Source organism: Aythya marila (genome assembly GCF_965140915.1).
Source record: "Aythya marila genome assembly, chromosome: 18".
In the NCBI taxonomy this organism is placed as follows: Eukaryota; Metazoa; Chordata; class Aves; order Anseriformes; family Anatidae; genus Aythya; species Aythya marila.
This window is the reverse complement of record NC_139059.1, coordinates 6,868,213-6,893,532: the sequence shown is the minus strand read 5'-3', so window position 1 is coordinate 6,893,532 and position 25,320 is coordinate 6,868,213. Positions and strand designations below refer to the sequence as shown.

General features: G+C 45.8%; 1 protein-coding gene across 1 annotated transcript; it reads left to right on the top strand.

Annotated features, from left to right (window-relative positions):
• On the top strand, positions 1–24,442 carry METRNL (meteorin like, glial cell differentiation regulator). The gene is made up of 4 exons (XM_082775191.1): positions 1–258; positions 6,155–6,543; positions 22,715–22,774; positions 23,499–24,442. The coding sequence occupies exons 1-4, from the start codon at positions 146–148 to the stop codon at positions 23,813–23,815; spliced, it is 879 nt and encodes a 292-aa protein (XP_082631317.1). The 5' UTR covers positions 1–145; the 3' UTR covers positions 23,816–24,442.
• The last annotated feature ends 878 nt before the right edge of the window (positions 24,443–25,320 follow it).

Here is a 25,320-nt window from a genome sequence, read left to right as displayed (position 1 = left end):
ACTTCAGAGCCGAGGCGGAGCGGAGCGGCGCGGAGCCGGGCATGGGGTAGCCGCTGCGCCCTGCTGCGTTCTCGCCCCGCCATGTAGGCAGAGCCCCCGGGGGCTGCGCCCGAAGCTCCGCGATCGCAGCGGGCCGGGGGACACCATGCGGGGCGCCCCCGCCGCCGGGCTCCTGCCGCTGCTCCTGGGGCTGCGGCTGCTGCTGGGCGGCGGAGCCGAGGCGCAGTACTCCAGCGACCTGTGCAACTGGAAGGGGAGGTGAGGAGAGACCCCCGCCGGGCTCTTGGGGGGAGAAAAGCGCGTTCCTTCCCCCTTCTTCCCCCGGGAGGGAAGCCGAAAACAAAAGGGGGCTCGGGGGGGGTGGGCGGCCAGCGGGGGCTGCGGGCCGGAGGGGGCTGGACCCCCTCTGCCCAGCGGCGAGGAAGAGGAGGAGGAAGAGGAGAAGGAGGAGGAGGAGGAGGAGGAGGAGGAGGGCGGTGCCGTGCCCGCCGAGGAGAAGTTTCTCCCCGCGCTCATCTTCCACGGGCAGGATCCGGCCGCTCCGCTTTCTGCAGCGGCTTCACTTCGGAGCAGCCCCGGGAGAAAGGGGCAGCCCCGGTGCGGCTCCTCCCGGGACCCTGTGCACCTGCGGGGCAATCCCCGGATCCCCCCGGCTGCCCCCAGCTGTCCCCCGATGCTCCCCGGGTCCCCCCGATGCTCCCGGTGCGTCCTGCCGGCTGCTGGCGGTGCTTGGTGAAACCTCTCCGCTCCTCAAGTGGTTATCTGGCGAATTATCTCGCCTTTAATTGCTCGTAATAAGTTTAGCGTCTGTGGTTGGGTCTGGGACCTCCTGGGCTGTTGGGAGTTTTCAGCGGGTGTTGGGGATCAGGCGTTCCGTCGGCTCGGAGATGAGTACTCGGGGAGTCCAAAATGTTGACTCCGATGTTCTGCTTAAACCTCAGTTTCCTTAAAATAAAGGCTTGGCCAGCTTGTGTCGGTAAGGTAGGTTGGAGCAGGGAGAGTGCAGAGTGGGGAAGCAGCTGGACTGACTCGCAGCGGAACAGTTTCCTAGCTGTTACTCTCTGAAACGCGCTGATGCCTGCTATTTACTTTTTCTAAACTTTTTTTTTTTTTGTCTCTTGACCATTGAAGTGTAGTTAATCCCAGTGAATCCACTTGAAGGTGAGTCCATTTGATATGGACCAAACCTATTAGTTCTCTGGCAAACCCCTAATTGTATTATTTCACTTTTCCAATCCCCCTTCTACCCCCCCCCCCCCCAAAAGCTGTTCCTCCTTTCATCCCGAAGCCCTCTAGCTGTATGTAGGTACCTGGACCTTACCACATGGTTACTGCACCATTTATTAAAAAAAAAAAAAAAAAAAAAGTGACAAAACCCTCTGTTCCTGTCCTGGCAGCTTCTCATTTTTGTTCTGTTTTTGCAGAGCAAGCAGTGACCATCCGTGTCACCTGAGCAGAGCTGGAATAAGTAATGCCTTGTGTGTCAGCTAAGGGGGTGATGCTTGAAAAAAAAAAAAAAAGTGAAATATCATTTCCTGTTACTGAGTTCGGGGCAAATGTGTGATGCAAGCTTGGACTCACTTGCCTGTTGTTTTTCTTGTGAGCCAAGCAGGACCGATGATGACAGCTCCACACTGATGCACGGAGGAGGAAGAGCTGCCTCCCTGCACGCGCTGTTCAGCTGGGTGCTTCCACTGGTGGGCAACAGTCCTGATGCCCGGGTGGACAGGGGTCTTGGGAGGTGTAAACCAGGCTGGCTCTGGCCTTGCTGGTAGCAAACAGGTGTCTTCAGAAGTGCTGGCAGTCCTACGGGTGTTAAACAGCATCTGCTTTGTCCTGCAGGACTAGCAGTTAAAAAGGAAAGAAAGGTACTTTGATGTACCAATAAATACTGTCTAATTAAGTATTTCAGTGTGGATACTAATAGCTACTTGGGTCAGAAAGGATTTTTATTATGTGGAATATAATGTTCTGAAGTCATGTGATATTTTTTACCTTAACTGTTTGGAGAAAAAAAAAAAAAAAAAGAAAGAAAAAAAAAAGTGAGCCAGAATCAAATGAATGCCAGAATCAAACCTTTCTTCCCACAGAAAAGTTCTAGGTTGTCTTGTACAGGCAGAATTGAGAGTCTAGTCATCTCCTACAGTAAACCTGAAAGTGTATTCTCACCTTTATATACTTCTATATTAAAAGCAATGCCCTTAGAAGTAGAATATATTGGATGTGATTTTTTTTTTCCACATTAGCTTTTGGAGAAGTGACCTGCTAATATCCCTGAGTACTATGAAGAGCGTTGCTAGGATTCCTATCCATATCCCTCATGCTTCCAGGGGAGTCTGATGCAATGCACAATGCGACACCTGCAATTTAAGTACACTCAGTAGGCCATAGCAGCATCTTAATAAATAGTTTGGTAGAGAACTTGCAGGAGAGCGTTGTCCAAAAGCAAGCAGAAATTTCACTGTGGTGTGCATCTGGTTATTACTCTCACTGCAAGTTCAGGTTTTCATGTTGCAGTGACTTCACCATGCTGTGGGCAAAACTGCCCTGATGACATGGGAATATGCTAGTCTGGCCTTTTTGATATAGTCTGGAAGAGCAAGAATTCAGCTCTGATGTGGCTGAATCCGTTGGTATTGCCCTCTGCACCAGAGGACACTCTGGGGAAGTCTTGATGGTCGTCTAGATTGTCATCCTCAATTAGATCCCCCAAATTAGAATCTAAAATTCCTTCCTTGTGTTTGCTGAGGGGTGCTGGGAGAACATGGGTACTCTGAGGACTCTTCAGAACATCTAAAATAGAATAAATAAATGGCTAGAGTAGATAGTGTGAGCATTCCCTCCCTGTGCCATCATTTTTTTTCCCTCTGAATGACGCCTGTTGCAAGTTACAGTGTCGCAGCTTACTGCACTGATACACCAATAGATCTTCCAAGGTAGACACAGGGACAGGGCTGAAACCAGAAAGAGAAAAGAGTGAAGAGACAAGTGCAGTGATTCAGGATGTTCTCATGGATCAGTATGAGGAAGTAGTACTTGTAGATTTAAGTCCCAATAAACTGCTCAGGTCTGAAGGAGGTGGTGGATGGCTCATCCATCACTGTAACCATGCTGCCCTATCTCTTTGCTATATAAGTGAAAACAAAAACAAACCTCAAACAAACTTGGGGAAAAAAAAGGCTCCTGGACCTCCATTATTATGTGGATGTGCTGTGTCATATGGCTGGCTACTGAGAGCTAAATATGACATTAAACAAGCTCAGCGTGGTGACAAGTCATTTTGACAGAAAGCAAAGTGACAGGTTTTACTGGATGATGGTGGTTGCTATTAAGTAATGCCAGCATGTATTTTGAAATCTGCTTAACTTTTGAGTCATCCTTTATTATAAGGCTTAATGCGTACAGGTACTTGTGCTTGATGCATCTGTCTAATGGCATCACTCTTGCCTGTGGGATATAATTGGCTTTCAGAAGATAATTTCAGAGTCCACCCTGTTTTTTTTGTTGCTGTTTGAACAGCATGAATGTTTGAACAAAATTAATGTTGAGGCTTTTTTTCTCTGGCAGAAATGCACTGCCTCATTCTCGGTAGGATCACTTGCTACAGCAGTTTCACTACTTAAGTTCAGAGTTTTGCCCCTGGTATCTTCCTTCTGTTTAAGCACTAAGGCTTCGGAGTGGAAGTTCCCAGTTGAAGGTCTGCAAAACCTATGCAGCTTGTTTTGATGTCTGGAGTAGGAACAAGTGATGTGTGAGGGTTGTTTTTTTGCCTCTTTGCTGCAGGATAAGCTTTACGCTATTTCATTTTACTTATTTGCTGCTTGTGAGTGAACAGACTTCTGTGTTTTCTGTTGAGTGGCATCGTGCTCATGCTGCAGTGAAAACTGACTTTGTGGACCAGATGTGGATTTACAGTCAACTTGAAATATCCCATTGAAAGTTAAGTTTCCTGAACATGTCAAGTACTACTGAATTTGAGGGCAAGAGACTAGAGGTCAAAAACTCGTCCCTCATTTCTCCTCATCTGTGTGCTTGATGTGGCTTTCAAGATTATTCAAAAGCACATGTTTGCAGGCACTATTATTATTAAATATGACTTTTTTTCCTGAGCTTCCTCATGTAACCTCTATCAAGTGGGTCACACTGACACTCACAATAATGAGTCACATCAACAGTAAATGCAAACCATATGTTGGCTTGTGTGTGTGGTTTTTTCCCCCCTTATTTTACACATGGCTTCTTGTTACTTTCTAAATGCTGACTTGAATTTAAACCCCGTTCAGCACCTGAATATCTCTTTGGGGTGGGGAGCTATGTAGTTGGAGGTTTCTGTTGAGAAACCAGAGCTTGATGTCATTGCTTGAGCTATGCTAAAATACATTCTGTCTTTGCCACGGATTTCCTGTGTACCCTTAGACAAGTCACTTAATCCTTTTTACGTTTTTCTCCTGTCTTGTTTCATCTGCCTGTAAATGGGAGCGTTGTAGAGCTTCTCCAGAGTACTGCAAAGCAGACCAGGGAACTGCGTTGAAGGGTCTCATGTTGGGTGGTGCTCTATGGGCACAGAATAGCTGTTTATATTTGGAAACTGGGTATGCAAAGTGTAGGAGGAGAAAGAGGCTTAGTGGTGAAATGATTTGCTTATGCTCACATTCTAGGTTTGTGACAGCTCAGGGACTGGAACTGAAGGCCCTGATTTTTAAGTAAGGGCCCCAAAACCTTCACCAATAAACCAGGCTTCCCACAACTTTCTCTTTTAACTTAAGTGTCTACAGCATGTGGCATCATAGAGTAGATTGGGTTGGAAGGGACTTTAAAGCCCAGCTAATTCCAAGCCTCTGCCACGGGCAGGGACACCTCCCAGCAGCCCAGGCTGCTCAAGGCCCATCCAGCCTGACCTTGGGCATTGCCAGGGATGGGGCAACCACAGCTTCTCTGGGCAACCTGGGACTTCATCACTCTCATAGCAACAAAATTCGTCCTGATGTCTAACCTAAATCTACCCTTTTTCAGTTTAAAACCATTGCCCCTTGTCCTATTGCCACGCTGTGACAAAAAGTCCCTCTGAAACTTTCTTGTAGGCCCCCAAGTAATGGAGCCTCCCTTTAAGTACTGAATATTAGTGCTTTAAATCACTGGGTAAAGATTTGTGAGGTTGGCCCAGCAGCAGTGATATGCAGCAGGAGTTGTTCAGAGCTGTTCTCAGTTTAGGCAATGGTGAATTTTCCATCATCTTGCCCTGGTGGGCTGCCCTTCTCTCTGGCAGCTGGCCTGGAATCCCTGTGTTGCTCTTCTGTCCCATCTCTGTGATCATTGGCACTCAAAATGGCTGCTGGGGTGTTATTTTTTTGCTCTGGTGCTGGGTAAGGATCCAGGAGCAGCAGTAGCCTGGTGTCCCAGCACTGGTAACTGGCCACATGCTCGCTTTCTCTGTTGAGCACTCAGAGCTGTGTGTCTGCTCATAGCCTGGCAGAGCTACGTGGTGGGCTAAGTTTAAACTTCATACTGGGGAGAAGTGGAAGAGCATGGCACACGTACAGAAAAAAGGAGCATAAATCAGTGTCTTCTCTCCCAACCTCCCAGTTTGGAGACTGGGGCTGCCCAGCTGGGGGGTGTACCAGTAGCACCCAGAGCATCCCTTTGCTCCAGTTCACAGGGTGAGCTTGGCATCCCTCCCAGTTTCAGATCCATTGGGAATATAGACTTGGAAGGGGAACAAAGTACTTGGAGAAAGGTGGAGTCTGATCTGTGAAGCTGAGTCCATGCTGGTTTAAGCCACCAGGAAGGGAACTGAAGCGTACGTGTTTAAGTTAGCATGCGCCAAGTCATTTGCCACAGCTCAGCTGATGGGCAGTAACTGAGGCTCTAGTAATTTAATTGCGTTTGATCATGTGCTTATATCCTATTTAATTTTGGAGTCAGTTACTAGTGGTTAGACTTTTTCTTTTGGGAGATGATTTTAAATTGTCCCATAACATTAAGCTTGCAGCCTTGCAAGAGATGAATGCTTCTGACGGCTGCTGGCTGGGCTAATACTCAACCCTGCTGCAGATTTCCCGGGTTTGTTGATGTGGCTCTTTGAAGGTTTGAGGTTATGACAATCACTTTATTGGCTCTGTCATTTGCCTAACTTTCTCTTTCTTTCTTCCCTCAGTGGCTTAACTCACGAGTCTCACAAGAAGGATGTTGAACAGGTCTACCTCCGCTGTTCTGAAGGGTCGATAGAGTGGATGTATCCCACGGGAGCACTCATAGTCAATCTGCGACCCAATACTTCACCTGCCTCATACAAACATTTGACTGTTTGCATAAAGCCCTTCAAGGACTCTGCAGGAGCAAATATTTATTTGGAAAAAACTGGAGAACTGAAACTCTTGGTCCGAGATGGAGAACGCAGCCCCAGTAAAGTGTACTGCTTTGGCTACGATCAGGGGGGCCTGTTTGTTGAGGCCACTCCTCAGCAGGACATTAGCAGGAAGATTACAGGCTTCCAGTACGAATTGATGAACAAGGGGATTGCATCTGATTTGCACACAGTTTCTGGTGAGTTCTGGGATAATGGTCATATTTTCACGTACTGTATTGAATGCATAACAGATGGTGGAGTGAGTGAGTGGGAAAGTGGTTGGGTCTGAATTTCATGTGCTTTTAAGGACATGTTTTATAAACAGGCTATTGCGGAAGAATTGATTTTTTTTTTCTTTTTTTTTTTTTTTTTTTCTTTTTTTTTGCCTTGTTGTTTTTTTGGAAGCTGGTAGCATAGGCTGAATTCCAAATGATTTGTTAAGGGCTACATTGTGAACAGTTCTCCCCTTACAGGCATGGGGTGAATCACAGGAACTGGCTTTACCCTGCAGTGAACTCCAGTGTGAACTGGGCTTCCGAGCCTTGCTGTAACAGTTTTCTAACCACTATTTTACTCAGTTTTTAAGACCCCACTGCATGTTTTGAATAACAAACATTTAAACAAGGAGGAACTCCTTTTCCGTGATTTTTTTTTTCTTCTGCAACTACTGCTGCTTGCTGACCTAATTATTGCTTTTTTTTTTTTTTTTTTAAACAAGGAAAGTGGTGTGTTCCTTCCTCAACTCTGGCTGGTACACTCTCTGGAGCATTACTGTGTGATGCTTTAACACAGTGTCTTCTCTCACCCATTCTGTAGAGCAAGTTCTGCAGTGTTACACCAGGAATGTTTGTAGGAAGGGGGTATGGACAAATTGAAAGAGTTTACAAGCCTGAAAAGTCTGATACTAAATAAAAAGCTAAATACTGTTTGAGAACAAAAGCTCTAGGTGTAACCTGAATTATGCTAATCAATTAGGCAGTTTGGAAAAAAAAGAGTAACTAGCATTTGTGGAGGATGGCAAGGGGAATGGGAAATTCTTTTCAGGTAGGCACTATCTGATCCCTGCTTCTCCTCTGTGCAGAATTGCCCCTAACTCTTACCCTGAAACCTAGGAGGGGAGATTTCCAGTACAGCTAGAGAACCAGCAGGCTGAGGACAGTTTGTCCCAAAGGACTAGGAAGGCATCAAGGTTTGGGTGTCCTCTGTGGGGAGCTGTGGTGGCAGCCAGGTTTCTCTTTTTGTAGTGGTGTGGGGTGAAGGCAGCCCCACAGCAATGCACACTTGCAATGTCTTGGCACAGGGTGAAACCCAGCTAAAAATCAGCCCCAAAAGCAGTATGTAGGCTGCCGAGTTTCAGTGGCATGGATGCCCTGTGCTTCGGCTGAGAAGCTACTTGATACGCAGTGGTGTGGCTAATTAGACTGCAGCTGTATTTCTAGGCAGCGCATCTCTCATCCTTTTTTGGGATAAATGATTGCAGAGCTCGAGTCCCATTCTCCCTCCTCCCCTCGCTCCCTTCCACAACAGGACCCTGCATTTATACGGCTGTATATTTGTGCATACTTGCCCCTCTGCTAGCATTTGGATGTTGGCACACTGGTTCAGATGTGGCTTTGTTTTACACAGATCTTAGTTTGACCCTGATAGACGATTCCTAACTTAGCAAGACGGTAGTTGGCTGAGGGCTAATGCAGTAACCCCAGTAACTGATAGATGGCGTGTTTGCCATTAAAACCAAAAAACTATAAACACAAATATTCAAATATTTAAGTTGCCCTCTTTTCTCCTGCCCTGTGTGCAACTTGCAGGGCAGCATCGAGGGTTGTGCATTTAAAGCAGACTTCCCTGCTTCTATGTTGCATGAATGCTGCAAAAGAGGTTGGGTGTCTGCAAATGCAAAACTGCAGAGCTGTTTTCCCAGCAAGATCATTTCTGCAAAGATGAATATACTGTGCAGAATGCTAGCTATGTAGTAAAATTCCATTGCAGAAGACATTAAATACATTGTTTAATCAGTTATTTGGAGAATGTTCCCAGATTCAGTGCTTCTTTCTTTGGCTGTGAGGATGGAGACACAGGCAGGCTAGCCATAAGCAAGTCACTTAAACTTACCAAGGAAAGTCCTAGACACTTTTTTTTTTTTTTTTTTTTTTTTTTTCAAAGAAAAGTTGAAATTGCTTTTGCATATAGGTAAAAATATGCGAGAAGTAATGCTCATTACTGCTGTTTTTAATTTGCACATAGATACGGTTTCTCTTGAGCTTTGCTAAAATCAAGTGGACTTGCTGCTGGCATGCTCACTATCCCCACTCGGCACAAACTGCAGTGTTTTTAGAACTGAGTGCTCCTCATTCCACATAAAATCTTGGAGATTTCTGAAGTTGATGGGAGCTTTCTTCAGAGACTTTCAGAAGTCAAAGTGAGGACTGAATCCAATTACAGCCTTCCTCTTTGATAGGCATATTAAATCACTTTTTCTGTGACTGCTGTATTTTCAGCTGTAACAGACACTGATTGAATTTCAGTGCTGTCTTATAAAACAACGTGGTAGGCTATCTGCTTCACGCTCCAAGTGTCTTGTTTGGACAGAAGAAGCTTTTTAATAGTTCATCAGCAGAGCCTTCAGGGCAAACTAGGGATCTCTATTGTATTTTAAATTATTTCTCTTCCCTTTTTTTGGATCCCTGGACTCTGGGGAGGGGTGGCGGGGGGTGAAAACATGATGAAAATGCCATACATGACTCTTTCCACTACTCAGTCAGATGAGCACTTTTATTCTCCTATAAATATCTATATGTCTGGGGAAACTGCCAAATAGCTGCCTTGTGAGGCTTCTATGGAGAAATATATTTGGGGCTCTCTGCAATTTGTGGACCTCCTTTCTTCTGTAGCTGCTTCTAGTTTTTCTGTGAAACCTCCGAATAAATGCCCTTTGCCGAGCCGTTCGTTTGGAGAGGAAGTTTACGAGTGACTGACTGAAATCACCGGCGGCCTCTTTGTCAGAGGGGAGGCTCGAGCCAGGAGCAAGTGCTGACCTTAAAGGAGCTGAAAACTGGATTTGAGGCTCTGTGTTTCCATCCAAGAATACTTCATACTCAGTCACACAAGCGGCTTGGGGCGCTTTGGTGGCAGATTGAACCTGACCACCCATCTATGGTAGATCGGTGGCGCGGGAGGTAGGTGTGTAGATGCTGCCGCAGAGCGGGGCAGAGGAAGCTCACCCGCTTCCTGGCCTCGGTTAGCGAAGAGCTGAGGGCATGAAGGGCACGTTGTCATCTGGGCTCTGCTGTAAAAACCCCAGGTGTGGGGTGCTCCAGCCCTTTTCCTTGAGCAATAACTGCTCCAGCAATCACCAACGATTTCTCTCAACTTTCCTCAAATGGTGTGTTTGTTTCCTGGTGATAATTATTGTACTCTGCCCCTGAGTTTACTCTCTCTTCCTAACCTGGCATCCCCAGCTCTGATTAAAGAGTGTAAGTCATCTGTTTAATACTTTAATGACCTGTTGTGTCCTCGGAGCCCTGACATTGCAGGGTGCATCAACAAATCAGCAAAGCTTGGCAGGGTGCCTGTGGTTTAATTAGAAAACCTCAAGTTTTATTAGTTTACAGTCATTCTTTCCCACTTAATCAGAGCCTAGCAAATAATTTAGTAGAAAACACACATAGGTTCTGAATAGGCCTTTCCCTTTTCTCGGGAAGGTTGAATGACACAGCACACCCTTACAATTTTCCAAATCTGGGGGGGGATTTACCCCTTTTGCTGGCTCTGAGTTTGCCTAGCCACATTCTCTTAAGGTTTCCCTAGCCGAAGGAAATACTTGCTGTGCACCAGTATGTTTTAATCTGGATTGCTGAAGTTTGGCACAGGATAGTTTTTAGTATGGTAGTAGCCAGTGAATAATGCATTTCACAGTGCTGTGAGTTTGCAGTTTCTTGTCCTGGGAACAGCAGCAAAGGCAAGGATGCTACAGAGCTGGTTTTCTGTAACCGAGTGCTCCCACAGGAGGGTCACCTTGACAAGTCAGGTGCCTTGGTGGGCATGTACTCCCCTTGATACCCAGAGATAGGTGACTGAAAATGCTTCTGATTTCAGATTAGGTTTTGGATTGGACCCCTGTATAATTCCCATGCATGCTGATGGTCCATTAACTCCAGTTTATGCTTTCAGTAGGCTCTGGAGCCTCGTGTTTGCCCAAGTGAAGAACTGAGGCAGGGTGACATTTTGGCCTGAGGCCATCCGAGAAGCTGCAGAACTTGTTTAGGTTGTTGAGTTCTGTTGATTCTAATCTGTGCTGCTTGGGCTGGAATAAAATACCCTGGGTCTCTCTTATACTGGCAAGAAGATGTAGGTCTTGCCAAAAGATGTCTTAATCCCTGCAGTTGCTAGCAGTTTTCTGAGGGCCATGACCCACCAGAACTCGGCTGTGGTGGAGCACACGTGCTTGGTCTGGGTCTGCCTTGCACCAGGGCTGCTTGGGTTAAATTCCTGTGAAAAGTGTGAAGGTCCCTTGGGAGTCATTTGCTTTTTCAGTTCTTCAGCTTCTGCTCAAATAATCCGAAATGAGGATCTACAGGTTTGACCAAGCGTTGTGGAGGACTCAAAGACCTTTATTTTGTTACCTGAAGTCTGCTTTCAAGCTCTGGATGCAGCTTTGTGCAAGCACAGTTTGCTTTTCCCATTGTACACTCCCAGGGATGTCTATAATTTGATTGTTGGAGCTCAGGAGGTAAATGGAAAGCAATTTCGTTACCCACCCACTTTTGTGTAGTAAAGAAGTCAAACTTTAACAAAAAATGTCCCTTTATCTTGATGGCATCTACCCACTTAGTGCAGGTTCGGGTAACTGTTTTGTACGTTTTCTTTATTAATGCTGGGCACCTGGCTGAGAACAGTAATAGATAGAAGGCACGGTGCTCTAGTGGGTATCTGAAAAACACCACAAAACTGGATAAATCCAGTTAAGTAATTAAGAACAGTATTCAGCTATTTCCTGTATGCTGTTAATTCACTAGCCTGAGAAAACAGATTGGAAATTAAGAAAGCTCATAAATATATGGGTTATGGCAGTGTTTCTCCTAACAGATAGCTTTCTGAAGCACCCTTCTTAACTTCTGATCCTTCCTTTCCTACAGTTTGGGCTTGGCAGAGGTGGGGCACCAATCTGCCTTATCTCGGTGTGTTCTCCCAGAGCTGTTGCCATTGCAGCTCGGAGGCCCCTAATCTCACCCTTTTGTCTGGTTGCTCCCAAATGTCCAATTCCTTTTACTTCTTGCAGGCTGAATGCGCTGCTAAGCTTTGTAAGCTGAAGCAGCAGATGCACTGCTGTGTTTTTCACTTCTTGCTAAAGTCAAAGCAGTTTTGCTTTTCGTACAAGAGGCTAATTAACAGGAAGCTGTGGCTGGCATGCCTGCTCTCTGCCAAGGTGCATGCAGCATGGAAATCGCGGTTCAGCCCCTGGTGTGCTCATCACTGGCACTAGCAGCAGAGGTGATCGAAAAAGGCTCTTGGAACACTTAAACTGAAAGTCCCCGTGACCTTTATGCACAGGTACTCTTGAGTCACTGTGACCATCCGAGGTGCTGGCACAGAGCAACATGGCAGGGCTGGGAGCACCGTGGTGTGCATGGGGCAAAAGCATTCCAGTAGTCCCCATGACTTCTGAAAATTTGTTTTCTTGACCTCTTTTTTTCACACCCCCTCCCCACAGTTTTCTGCACTGCATAAAACTCACACCTATTGGGGATAAGTTGTGTTATGGAAAAAAAAATAAAATCTGAACATGGTGTGGTGTGAGTTGCAATTAACAGAATTTAAACAGCACTCCTCCCACCAGGATTCGCTTGTGAAATGCATAACGAGCAGCAAAGCAGCATGGGGGGGATCTGCTGTTTAATGCTGAGCTAGTGTTGGGTGGCATGCACACATGGGATGCCTTCTGGTACAGCTGAAAGTTTGCTGCTGTCTTCTATGCTTTTTTATTTTTTTTATTTATTTTCCCTAAGAGATCAGCAGCAACTCACCAGGAAGCAGCCTATAATGCCATTGCCCCGAATACACCAGCTTCATTTGTTGGCTTGCAAGGGACCCTTTGGACACTCCCACTTTAAGATATGTTATTTTCTGAATACTTCTTTGTGTGCTTATCCTCTTTGCAGGAAGGTTTTCTTTAGTAACTTTCATGTCTTTTCCCATGGTAAGAGATGATAGCACCTAGAAACAAAGTAACTCCTAATGGAAGAGAAAATCGGATTTCTGAAAAAGCATTTTAAAATAAACTAGTTTTCAAGGGGATGTTGCTTAACAGGGTGTCATGGGTCCACATCTGAATAGATCACGCTGTGGCTGTTGTGTAACTACGTCTGGAATGGGATTAAATTTGAGGAGCTAGAAACCTGCTCTAATTATTCATGTGCCTAAAGGGGCCAGATTTGCAGTGAGTGACTGCAAGAAGAGTTAAAGAGCAGAGGCTATGGGGGCTTCTTCCTGTGCGAAACAATTTCAAAGTGCGTTTCTGATGCATGGATAGCAGAAATGCCCTACTTACAGTCTTAAATTGAGCAAGGGAGACGATTTTGGGCATCTGAGCCTCAATAAGATCAAAAATATTGAAGTGAGAAGTCTTCAACAGAAAAAATAAAAAATAAATAAAATGGAGGAGTGCCCTAATTTAGTCTCTCCTTTCCCCAGTCAAATGGGTTTGACAGCAGTCTCCAGTTGCCCCGCGTGTCTTTTGATGTTGCCAGGACAGTAGCTCGTTCTGCAGTGGGCAGACGAGGTGACAATGGAGCTGCAATGATAAATACACAGCTGCAGGGGAGAGCATGTAAGAAAATAGCTTATTTTTGCTAGACTGGCCACGAATGCCGTTAGCTTATTTCCCAACTCAGTGGGCAGTCAAAACCAATAAGCAGTCAGGTGTATTGTCCGGGCAGCTGGGGCTCTGCTTTGCTCTGACCTTTATGTACTGCAGGAGATAGTCCCCACAAACAGATTTGCAATCCAGCGGAGTTGCTTGGCAGTCTTTAATAATGCTCTGTGCTTGCTCGGCAGAAGTGTTTAGTTTGCTAATTCCTGAGGCTGTAGTTATAGAGGGGATGGGGGGGCTGCATTCCTCACCCCCCATCTCCCCCCTTCCAGGAGGCATAAGGAACTTAGGTCAAAATGTGCCTATGTTAGGGGCTTGATTTTCAGGGCAGAAAATCTTTTTAGCTCTAATCTGTTGCAGAAGTCAGAAAATATACACAGTAATATTGCATGGATACTTGGCAGCTACCCTGGACCTAAAGCTGTCATTTTCTAAATCTGACCTTGGGAGGCTTAATATTGGGTCAAAAAAGCCGCAGCCATACGAGACACAGCTCTATCTGGCATTAATTTCTGCTGATGATTCAAATATGATAAATGAATATTATTTTTTGTGTATGTGGTTCTGTGGGCTTTCTGCCCTCTCAGGTATCCTACACCACCCCAACTCCTGTATGGGGTCTGGGCACTGACTCCTGCAGTAAGCATGGGCTCTGCAGTGGGCTCATGCTACCTGGGCAGACAGCAGTTGTTGCCCATGTGCTTTCTGCATCGATACTGTGCTGCTGGTAGTCTGGCAGTGAAGTTTAGTGCTGGGATGTGCACACAGAGCCTGCCCTGGCTTCCCAGTGCCTTAACCCATCCCCAGGATCGTTTGTTCGTGCAGGAATGGGCTCTGCCCCAGCAGAGCAGTTGGTAGCTTTACACCACCATAATCTAGGTCTAAGTGGAAGTGAGAAATGTAAGGCAGAAAAAGGAAAAAAAAAAAGTCCTAGCTTCTGTAGGACAGGTCAATGATCTTAAGATGATGTAGAAATGTATGCTGTTAAGGTTAAAAAAAAAAAAAAAAGCATATCTGTCTTAAAGCTTTTCCTGTTACCAATGACAAACCTGAAGTAACTTTTCTAGGGTTAACTGAACAGTGATGTTGCCTGCATGAGACTTAGCCTGTGCACAGTCCTCTTCAAGAACAGGCTGATCAAATAAATGTGGTTTTAAAATGAAAACTGGCCTTGTTCCTTCAGAGCTCTCCCACATACCAAAAAGAATTTGATTTCTAGAAACAGGAAGAAGGGCCTGTGTGGATGTGAGTGCAAAAGTGCTTTGCAAAAGTGCCTTTTTTTTTTTTTTTTTTAAGAGTCACTTCATCTTTGATCTGTCATTACTCTGCTCTCAGGGTTTAAGTTTAACCAGGCACTTGTTACTTAATTCTATTCCCCTGCTCCATGGGAGGCATTAATGGCCCGAAGAGGAGGGGAGGCGTCTGGCTCAGCTCCTGCCAGGCTGTAGGTGCTGTTCCAGCCTCTCCTGGGCATGGGCTCTGGCACCTGAGCCATGTGCCTGGCCACACAGCTTCCCTGGGACACAGGAGTGAAAACCACATTACTTTTCCAATTTCTGCCCTGCAAGCATCGCATGCCATCTCTGCTGAGTGTTTTACTAGCTGTCTGTCAGAGACAAAACCAAACAAGACATCAAAACTTTCTTCATAGCTTTATGTTTTCCTAGATCTCATTAGGGCGTGCTTTTACAAGGCCACGGAATGACATTTTCTTTAGAAGAAAAACATATTTTCTGAGGGAATTTCAGGAGTGGATGAATCAAGCCATGAATCTTGTTTGAGTCAGGAGAAATATTTGCTGGGCAGCGGAGGGGCAGCGCAGAGGTGCAATGCTGCAGCTGTGTGTGCTGGTGGGGAGCCAGGTCCTGCCCAGCCCTTCCAGAGTCTTCCCTCAAGCACCCAGAGGCACTGCTGGCTCCTCATGCCCCGACTGTCCCAACCTGCCCAGTGCCTCCAGTCCCCTGTCCCTGCTGGGGCAGCAGCACTAGGTTCGAGGAGGGAGAGAGGCATCTTCTCTGGGATAAACAGACCATTTTTTTTTAATATTGGTTTTATATTGGTGTCTTGTGCCCAAACACCAGGAGAAATTCCTAGCAGTTACTTGCTGTCTGTTTTTCTCTTAAATTGCAGGAAGAGAGAGAAAGCAAAGAAATGGCAGATGATTGCAAATACTGCTTGTCCAGGAGCGTGTGCGAGCATAATTGCAGAGAAGCTTCTTGTTTGCTGGGCTCTCTTCTCTGGTGCACTTTGAACAGTGGAAATTCAACTGAAAATTTGGTTTGCTCAGTAGGGCTATTTGGATGGAATACATTTCAGGCCTGACTGTAACTGAGGGTTTTTATAGGGCTGGTGATGCAAGGGGTAAATGCAGGAGCCTGGCGCTGGCCTTGCTACTGTGGCATCACCGCCTGCCCCAGCGGGGCTCTGCCACGAGGTTTGTTGCAGCAGCCTGGAGCCCAGCACTGCACTGGGAACAAGAGGGGAGGCAGCAATGGGGAGGGTAAGCAGTGGTTACATATGGCAGGAGTGGAGACAGGGCTGGGAGAAAGTGTTTGGGACATGCAATAAGCAGCCCAGAAGAGTTAGGACAGCAGGAAGTGTCTCAAAGGTATAACACTTTGCAGAATTTCTGCTGGGTTGATGCAACTTGTGCCTGGAGGTCGAGCTTAACGGTATCTGATGATACTTGAATAAAAACTGCTCTGTGATTTTTTTTATTTTTTTTTAAACAACAACAAACAAATGGCTGTTTGTGTTTCTTGCTGACCTTTCAGCTCATTTGTTAGAATGGGTACTGCATCTTGGAACAGCAGAAAGACATTGACTCTGCAGCCCCAGAGGACCCTTACGTGCTCTGTAGCTGCTGAGCCAAGTTTCATTTTGAAAGCTGTTGCAAATGGAGCTTGCCTAGTACCAAATCTCTTCGTCAAACTGTTTACATAAATAGTCTTCTTTGGTGCTTAGGATTTTAATACCCTCTTGGAAGACATTTCTGTGAAAAGATAAATTTCTGGTTTATGGCCTCTTGTCTTAACGTTTCTCAGAATGCAAAGGTCATCACATCTCTAATGGTGAGGTTTACAGTATGCTTTTTTTATTCTTTCTATGCAGGAAGGAAGTGGTATTAACTCGATTCTCTTGGCACAATCCATGGCACAGCATGTGAAAGTCTGCATTTCGTTAAACTTATTTGCAGGTTTAAATAATACTCAGTCATGGTCTCTATTTTACAAGTTACTTCTGGAAACTTGTATATACGTGCAAGTTGGACTGAGTGTTAGAAAAGAGCTAGGACAAGGAACTAGTAGAGTAGGTGCTTTCTTCTCCAAAAATGTAAAATCACCAATGGCCCTGCTTCAGGTACAGAAGTCAGGAGAAAATCTGCAGTGCAGCAGCATCCTTGTTTTGGTCCAGCTGTTAAATCAGTGTCTTGTCCTGTACCAAGCAGTGGCTGAGTTGTGGCTGTAGAAGAAGGGAGACCTCAAGTTTTTTTATCTGTGCTGTGTTTTTTTTGTCAGACTGTTGTTCTGAGCTCCCTTCTCTGCTCAGCACGGGAGCTCAGGTTAACTTCCCAGCAAACGCAGGGATGAATCCTGCCTTCAGAGGAGCACTCTGCTCCTAAGCTGCCTCAGTACCTGATCCAGAGCACTGACTTTCTACTGGTCTTAGAAGCACAATTCCTCTGGACCCTGTGTGCAAAGTATCATCAAGCCAAGGATCTGGGAACAGCGTGGGTCCCACTGTTGGATTTGCTCCCTGGCTTGGCGTTTTCCTACTGACACGCTGGGAAAAGTGCAGTGCTTGCAGAAAGCCGTGTAATCCTATCCGTCCAAAGACAGGAAAGCCCTGTAAAACAAAGGAGTGATGAGAGAGCTCCTCTGTGTGTTGTGACTGGGTGTCAGTAACTTCCAGCCCAGCTGGGGAGATGCTCTGTGTCGTCCGGCCACGTTTTCCCCATCTGTGTGGCTGCAGGTATTTTGTTAAAAGCAGGTGTGCTCTGTTGGCTTGAGCTCCTGGCTAATATCTTCATGTTAAATGTAAGATGTATTGAGCTACAGATATATTGATATAGTTCAAGGTGGTGTTTCAGTGTGGGGGTAGTGAGTGCTTTGAGGCTCAGTGTTATTTTGGCTTCCTCAGGAAGAGCTTTCTGAGGGAGTGAGGAAAGTTGAAGGTATATTTAGAAAGGAGGTGATTAGTCAGAACCTGGTAAACCAGAGAGTTGTCAAATTCTTGTCTACCTCTGCTGCAAAGTAGCAAGTATTTTAGCTTCAGATATGAGCTGTGAGAGGCTGATTTCATGGCAGAAGTGATGCTCCTTCAAAAAGGAAACCTAGACAAGAATTAGAAGGATTTATTCAGCTTATTAATTTGTGAAAGCAGGATCGGGGGAAGATTTTTTTTGTGTGCTCATATGATGTTTGCCCTTAAATCCTTGTGCCCAAGCTAAATCACTGAGCCCGTGATCAGTTGCACCGTAGTCATTTCTGCTAAGGACTCAGAAAAATGACTGAGAAATGCACCATCATTGGAGAAACCGCATCTGTATTTTTATAATATGCTCCCGGAAGCCTGCACTCTGTCCTTCCAGGAAGGAGACTCATCCTACGATGCCCTTTTCCAGTATGGTTGTAATTACAGAGCTGCCAGCAAGAATGTAAAGGGTGTGGGTGGGTGTTTTTTTGTTCCATACGAACCGGTGCTGATGTCAGCCTGAGAGCTTTCATCCTGGAGACCGAGGTCTCCTGTGGCCCCACACTTGAGCTGCTTGAGGTCCTGCAGCACCGGCTGGTGTGGGGTAAATCAGCCTGGCCTGCGACAAGGCCCATTTGAATATCTTCTGTTGAGCCTGGAACCGAGAGGAAGAGCTGCCTGTTTTAATCATTGATTCACACCTAGGGCTGACAGAAAATGCTCCAACCCTGTTTGTATCTCCCCTGTAGCTTTAGGTACTTAAAAATGTCTGATTGCTCTTCAAAGGGTTATTCAGAAATACGAATGTGTGGGTGACGTACGCCAAGGAAACTGGGAGTGCAGAGAAACCAGTGGTGTGCTTCCCTCCCCCACGATCTGCACCTCTACCGCACCGCACGCGTGTGCAGGCTGCTTAATAAAACCAGAGGGTATTCCTCGGTAAAGCGGTTTTCTGCAATTACTTTGTGTTAAACAATTTCACTTCTGCTTAAAGGGCGCCTCTCTTCCTGTGCATGCTGTCAGGGCGATGATGTTGTTCAGCTACCCAGAGCCATGGTGCGGATGGGGAAGGCTGTGTGAGCTTGGTAAATGGAGCTTTGGGACGGTGTGTGAGGGCCTGCAGCCCAGTTCTTCCAGGCTTTTTGATATCTGTGGGGTTGGGGAGCATGCTGAGAACATGCGGGACAGACTGGGTTTTATTATTTGTTGGTTAGAAGCTGGTTTCAGAGTAAGGTAAGGTCGGTCAGAGCCCGGGGGGGCTGTTGAAACAAAGGATATGACACTTGCTGAAAGGAAGACCAGGCCTGTTCTTGTGGGTTCTGTGGTATCTACAGCCAGGGCCCACACAGACCACTTTGAATGAGTCCTGCAGGGAGCTTTTGTCCTACACCACGGTGATGGCCCTTCAGATAACCCCAGCTACTGCTTTCACAGCATAGAGGGGTTGTGCACAAGTGCCTCAAACCAAGGGAGGAAGGGCTGGAAATGTATGCGTGTGCCCTGAGAGGACACCAACACCTACCTGCAGCTCATGAGGTGGTGGGGAGACTCGTGCTACCTTGCAGCACTGAGTGCACCCTTAAATCCATCCCCAACATAGCAGGAGATTGTCCCTAGACAGCTCAATTCTTCGATACTGACTGGGTTAGGGGCCTTCTGGAGCTCAGGGCACCTCCTCAGGGCATGTCCCCCTCTCTTCCTGAGCATTTCTGCCTCCCTGCGGAGAGGACCAGCACCGTGTTCGACAGAGCTGTTGGCCAACAAGTGCAGTCTATTGTTAGCATCGCCACGTCCTCCTCGGTAACATCAGGTTCAGAGGGCAAATCGCTCAAAGCAGCTGGGACATGACTGCTGGCTTGTGAGGAATGATGTAATTACATCTCCCTCTGCGGGGAGGTGAATAGAGAGGCCTTTGGAGGCGCTGGACGGCGGGGTGGAGGGAGAGGGCTGCCTCAGGTTACTTCAGGTCAGGATACTGTCAAAATCCATCAAAGGCATTCCCAGGGGAGTCGGCAGCCGACGTGCACAATGCAGGCTTTATGCCACAAGCGGTGTGGTTGAGTTATAGGCATCTGGACTTTAGAGGGCTTCAATAAAATGTTGCTTTTCTCTCCCTTTTTTTTTCCTCCTTCCCCTGCTGCTGTATGAATTAAGACTCTTTGGCTTATCGAGTTTAAAGGAATTAGGGCAGCTGATGTTGATGTTGTTGCTGCTGGAAGTTCGGAGACTTGCTTTTGGACACGAGAACCTGGGCAGCCCTCGAGACGTCCCCAGGGAGTCGGTCATCCAGCAAACACTGTCTCGTGTTTAGCAACTGAGCTGGTTTCCTCAGAAAATGAACATCTACGCCTGCTGTGCATGTGTAATTTTTTATTTTATTTTTAGTTTTCATATAAATAAGAATGCTTCCTCTTTTAGCTTGAAAGTGTGCACGCGGTTTTCATCTGCTGATGGAGAAAAACACCTGCCACCCAATCTGGAGTGAATTAGTCCCGAAGTGCACCCCAAATAACTAAACTGCAGCATAAACACACGGATTCCTTTATGGCTGTAATTCAAAAGAAAGCATAGGCATTCCCTCCTTCTTAGGACTTTGTTTCTTTTGTGAGACTGTATAGGAATGAAGCTTTGGTTGTAGTGGGTGAGTGTTATTTGCTTTTTAATGGTCCATTTACCTCAGCAGTAATCCTTCACAACTTGCTTTCCATCTGTGCTTGCATACCTAGTTTTTGCCACTTGCACGATGTATTTGATACTCTGTGAATGCAGATGTGGGAGCTGTTCCACAGAAGAGGATTTCTGTTCTTCATATGTCTGGTATTGCAGCGATGGATGGTGGTAAATGGTTGTTAAATGAGCTTTCATGCCACCAAACTGCTGTGAGTCAGCATGGATCTGAAGTAGGTTTTAAGTAATGATCTAGTGTGAGCAATACTGAGCACTTTTAATTTCCTCCTGCATTTAAAAAGGATGCAGGATTTTGCCTAGAGTCCACAATTAAAATGATTTGGTTCCGTGTATATGTGTGTGCTTGTTCATTTGATGTATTACAGTGTCAGTCTATTTAAATTGAAGGAACCACTTAAAGTATTTTCTTTTTCATCTTTAATGCAGTTGCTTGTGTTGCACTCCTTCTGAGAACAAAAATGGCTTAGTCATTTTGTTTTTTCAATTTTCTGATGGGGTTGGACGAACTACAGAGATGTCTGGTCTAAACCAAGACTGTTTTCACTCAGACTTAAAAAAGCCGGGATGCCTTTTTATTATTAGATCTTTGCAGAGCAAAATATCTGAAATCTGCCGTCAAAAATGCAACTGTGGATTTTGTGGATGTCCGTCAGTTGTGCTTTGTTTCAGAACTTCTCTCCATGTGAAAATGCTGTGGGATTCCCACAGGTTTGCAGGTCACCTCCATTTGGGGGATCTGACCCAGGTCCCGGTTTGGGCAGAGGGAGGCTGGGGAAGAGGGGAGTTGGCCCTGGATGGGTTCGGTAGGTGCCATGAGTGAAATGACTCTGCGGTAGGATGTTGTGTGACTGTTAGAAGTTTCTCTGTCAGATGAAACTTGGATGTTTGGTCTAGCCACTAATCAAAATCTCTTGAGTCTAAAAATTAAAATACCTTTAAACTGACTTTATTGTAGTACTCAATTATGTCCAGGCTTTGGCTGCTTCTGCTTTTTTCACGATATTAAACAGTTTCCAAACTTTTCCAAGAAAGAGATGAAATGGTATGTAGGGCTGTGGGGGGGGAAAAGAAGGACAGTAAAGGCTGACTTTTTCTAAAGGCCCTGAAGACATTCAGACTTGACTAAATAGAAATGCCTGGAAGATCCAGATGCTTTAATAAAACTATTTTGCCTATTCCTATTCTCTTCTCTTAGAGCTTTTTAACCTTTTTGAATTATTCCTTCAAATATCTCTGCCCAGAAATGTGTACTTTACATCCTCTTTAATCCTATTAAACAGTGTGTTACACTGTGTATTAATCATCTGACTGGAGCAAATCTGGTGGATTTGGTTCAATAATCCTTCTTTCTGGATCACTGCCTTTCTGGGACCTTGGAAAAAATAAGAGGTTTGCCCTGTCTTACGTTGAAGGACTGGCTTGTGCTGACTAACAGAGGAGGGCTGATGGCTGAGCGTCAGAGGCACCGGCTCCTCATTGTTTAGGCTAGCTTAAAAGTACTTCGTACTGCAATGGATAAACTTCTCCAGAAAGCAGGCGGGGGTGAGAGGAAGGGTGTGACAATTTGGGAATCCGGTAACTAAGTGTTTTCAGATGTTGAGGTTCAAAATCTGCATTTTTTTTTTTTTTTTTTTTTTTTTTGGGGGGGGGGAGTGGGGTGACTTCAGCTTTGGGTTTTTCGGGTTTGATCTCGGACAGTGTGATGACATGAGCTGTAGCTCCAGTGCTTCGCCTTTGGCTGTGTTAATCCAGGCAGAACAGCTCGACGGGTTTGCATTTTTCTGACTGATGTGCAAGCGAGGCTTCGAGATGACATCAAGTGAAAGACGTGGACTCTGATCCCTGAGCCTCCAGTGGACAGACTTAATTAGCATCCCTAGGCAGGGCAGACCCTGATAGTAAGCAAATTCCTGAACTCAATGGGGTATTATAGAAACATCTGTACTGCAACTACAGTACCTTCTCCTCAGAAATAGCTGGCTGAGTACAAAGAGGAGCCACATTCTTGCATTGATTAGATTAGTGCAGATATCCAAATGTTTCCAGCAGTACAGGAAATGGTCTTTGTACTGCTTGAGCTCTACCAGATACAGGCTTGAGTTTCCGCTTTGCCTTGACGCCCTCCAACACATGCGTGTTTTTTTTTTCTCCCCTCTTTGCCTCCCCCTTTCTGTAACCTCCTGGATCTTTGATGTGGTGATAGAGTAAGTGGCTTGTGAAATAGCCCAACGATGCTTGATAGAAATTGTAAAAAAGAAGCTTTGCCATCAGCCTGTAAAAGGCACATGATCTTCAAAGCATTTTCAAGAGCTTTGAATTTACAGCAGATCACTCTACAAATGCACCCAGTATCAAAACATATTTTGCATAAGAGCAGTGAGCGTGTGGGGTGTTTGCTAGATAATATATCCCATCAGGAGCATTAAAGAGATCCATATTCCGTCTTAATTACAAAAATCTCATGGGGCTAGGGTTAGCCGGCATTTCTTGCAGCATTATTGATGCCTGTCAGGTCTTTGGACCACTTGCTCCCCCCCCATGAGATTCTGGTTGGTTTAAAACTGGCTATTTATTGCCTCTCTTTTGGTCCTGTGCTAACTCTGCCCCTTTCTCTCCAGCTCCCTGCCGACCATGCAGTGACACAGAGGTCCTCTTGGCTGTCTGCACTAGTGATTTTGGTGAGTTGTTGCTTTCCCCCTCTCTTTGTTGTCTTTCTTGATAGTGGTATCTGTCGCCAAACCTCCACAAACAGCAACAGAAACCTGCTCATGCCTGACAGCTTCCACCAGCAGTAAATGCTGTCCTAAGGGGCTGTGTGCCTGGGAGAGGGAGGAGGACATGGTGTGAAGAACCTAAAAAAGTTCATCTGGCACTTCCCCAGGGTGGACAGAGAATGACCCTGCTACCACGGTGGAAGTAGAAGTTCAAAGACTTCTTGGGTGCATCTATTTGCTGCCCTAAAATGGGCTGCTGACGAAACACCAAAAGTTTCAATAATTTTCTGTGCTTCCCTTTTAAAAGGGGAAATTAATACTGGCTGGTATCCGTGATGGCTGCAGAACAGAAAGTACATTGTCACAGAGCCCTAAGCATCTATCTTGTTGTTATGACTCTTTGCTGGGTTTGATGCTATTTTTCCAATGAAATTATTTTTGTGTTTAAATTTAATATGTGGATGCCCTTTCTGGGCAGGTTATGAATATAAACTGTAACAAACACAAATATGTGCTGGAGGTTACTACTATAAACTCAGTTCTAAAAATAACAAGGGACCAAAAACAGGGCTGCTGTAGTGAAATCACTTCCCCTTGAGCTGCCTAGTTATAGGGGGCTGAGTTTGGACCCCTTCCTTCCAGAGGGGGCTTTGGGAAACCCTTCCTCATGTCCTTTTTCTGTTCCCAGTGATCAGAGGCTCCATTCGAGATGTAACGAACGAGGCAGAAGAGCAAGAATCAATAATTCATGTCGGCGTCAACAAACTGTACAGGCAGAAGAGCAAAGTCTTTCAGCTCACGGGGGAGAGTGGGAACTGGCGAGGACAAATAAAGACCCTGCTGGAATGTGGGGTGAGACCAGGAGATGGAGACTTCCTCTTCACGGGACGCATGCACTTTGGGGAAGCCAGGTTAGGCTGTGCCCCTCGATTTAAAGACTTCCAAAGGATGTACAAAGAGGCGAAAGACAAAGGGCTAAATCCATGTGAAATCGGCCCAGATTGAAATCCCCTGTTTGGCTGAAGACCGCTTTTAGCGTCTGGCCGGGAATATTTCCTGGCCGTGGTGAACACTCTGAATAAAAACGGTAACTGAGAGCATGGCCAGATCTGGATTCAGGCTGAGACCCCGCAGGACACATCTGCAGCCTGCGGTGCTGTTAGACTAATGGAAGCAACAGAGGTACGAGCTCAGAAGGCTGCCAAGCAAGCAAGGCTGGATTTTTAACCAATCTTGTCCTTATGAATTAAGTTATTATATTTTTTTAGTGACTTCCGTAGGAAAACAAACCAAGAAAACTCCCGTGTCTTAATAAAAAACCCAAATGAAAGCCAACATGCCTTTGTATCTTTTTAATACTAATTTTTAAAAATGTCTTAAGCTGATGTAGCATTTGGTATGGTGTATTCTGTATAAATGGCCGAGAATGTGATAGAGCACGGTAAACCATCCTAACATTGATGCTTTGTAAAAAGCTTGGTGTACAATTCACAGTTGTTTCTTACGACAGAAATTTATGGAGCCAAACTCTTGTGTGTGTGTTCTTTTTTATTTGAAAGAATGTACAATCGCCGCCTGCAATTTTTCGTCCAGGCTGGCAAATTCTTTCCATTCCAGAGAAATAAAGGTCCCTGGATTTGACACATGCTGTTGAAAATCTGTCTTTTTCCTTCTCCATAAGGCCGATCTCGGCTGCACCAGATGTGCTCATGGATCAATTTCTGGGCTGCTCCCTTATTTTGTGGCTTCTCTGAGCAGAAGCAGAGTTCCTGTGAGGCATTGGGAACCGCAAAGTTTTTCAAAGGGGAAGCGGGAGCTATTTTTGGAGATTTTTAAACACGTGGCCAGGCAGGGCTCTAAGCATTCTTCTCTCTGATGCCTTTGGGGTTATTTTGGGAATGGCTCCAAGGAACAGGCTGCCCCTTCGTGTTTAGCTCGAAGCCTTTGATCACCCTGGCTGGTAGCTGGGCATGGGGTGGGTGCCTGTGCCTGCCTGGGAGTCCTAGGGCCAGGCCACCTCATAAAAATGAGTGCTCTCATCAGGGTCACTCGTGTAGGCAGAGCCCCATGGGAGCTAAAGGAGCTCTCCCCTCCCTATTCAGTCCCATAATTCTCTGTAACCTGCAATATATCATTTTAATAGTACCTTCCCAAGGATTTTTAACCTCTTGCCTGTGCTACTTCTTCAGCACTTTCTACTGCTCTGACTTTTATTTTAGGCCATCACCTACTTTATGTAAAAGAATTCCTCTTAGTGAGTCTTGAGCCTTCTCCCTCAAATCTCCTAAATCTCCTCTGTGTGGTTGTTGCTTCTGAGGCTCGGGGAGGAGGTCTGGAGTGATTTGGAGGCTGGTCTTCTCAAGTGGAAGCAGGAAGTTCTAAGATGGATGGGACAGAGATGTCCTATGAGACTTGTTAGTGGTTAAAATAAAAGGCTGTACCAAAACATTGGTACACTGTTGCCTGCCTAAAGTGGGACAGAAATCCCTCTGAAGCTATGTCCAGGGACT

Bases quoted from the DNA above. Each gene is read 5' to 3' on its own strand.
- METRNL (XM_082775191.1), top strand. From the start codon at position 146: ATGCGGGGCGCCCCCGCCGCCGGGCTCCTGCCGCTGCTCCTGGGGCTG. The intron at 6,544-22,714 runs GTGAGTTCTGGG...CTTTCTCTCCAG, and splicing joins TGATTTGCACACAGTTTCTG to CTCCCTGCCGACCATGCAGT. The intron at 22,775-23,498 runs GTGAGTTGTTGC...TTCTGTTCCCAG, and splicing joins TGTCTGCACTAGTGATTTTG to TGATCAGAGGCTCCATTCGA.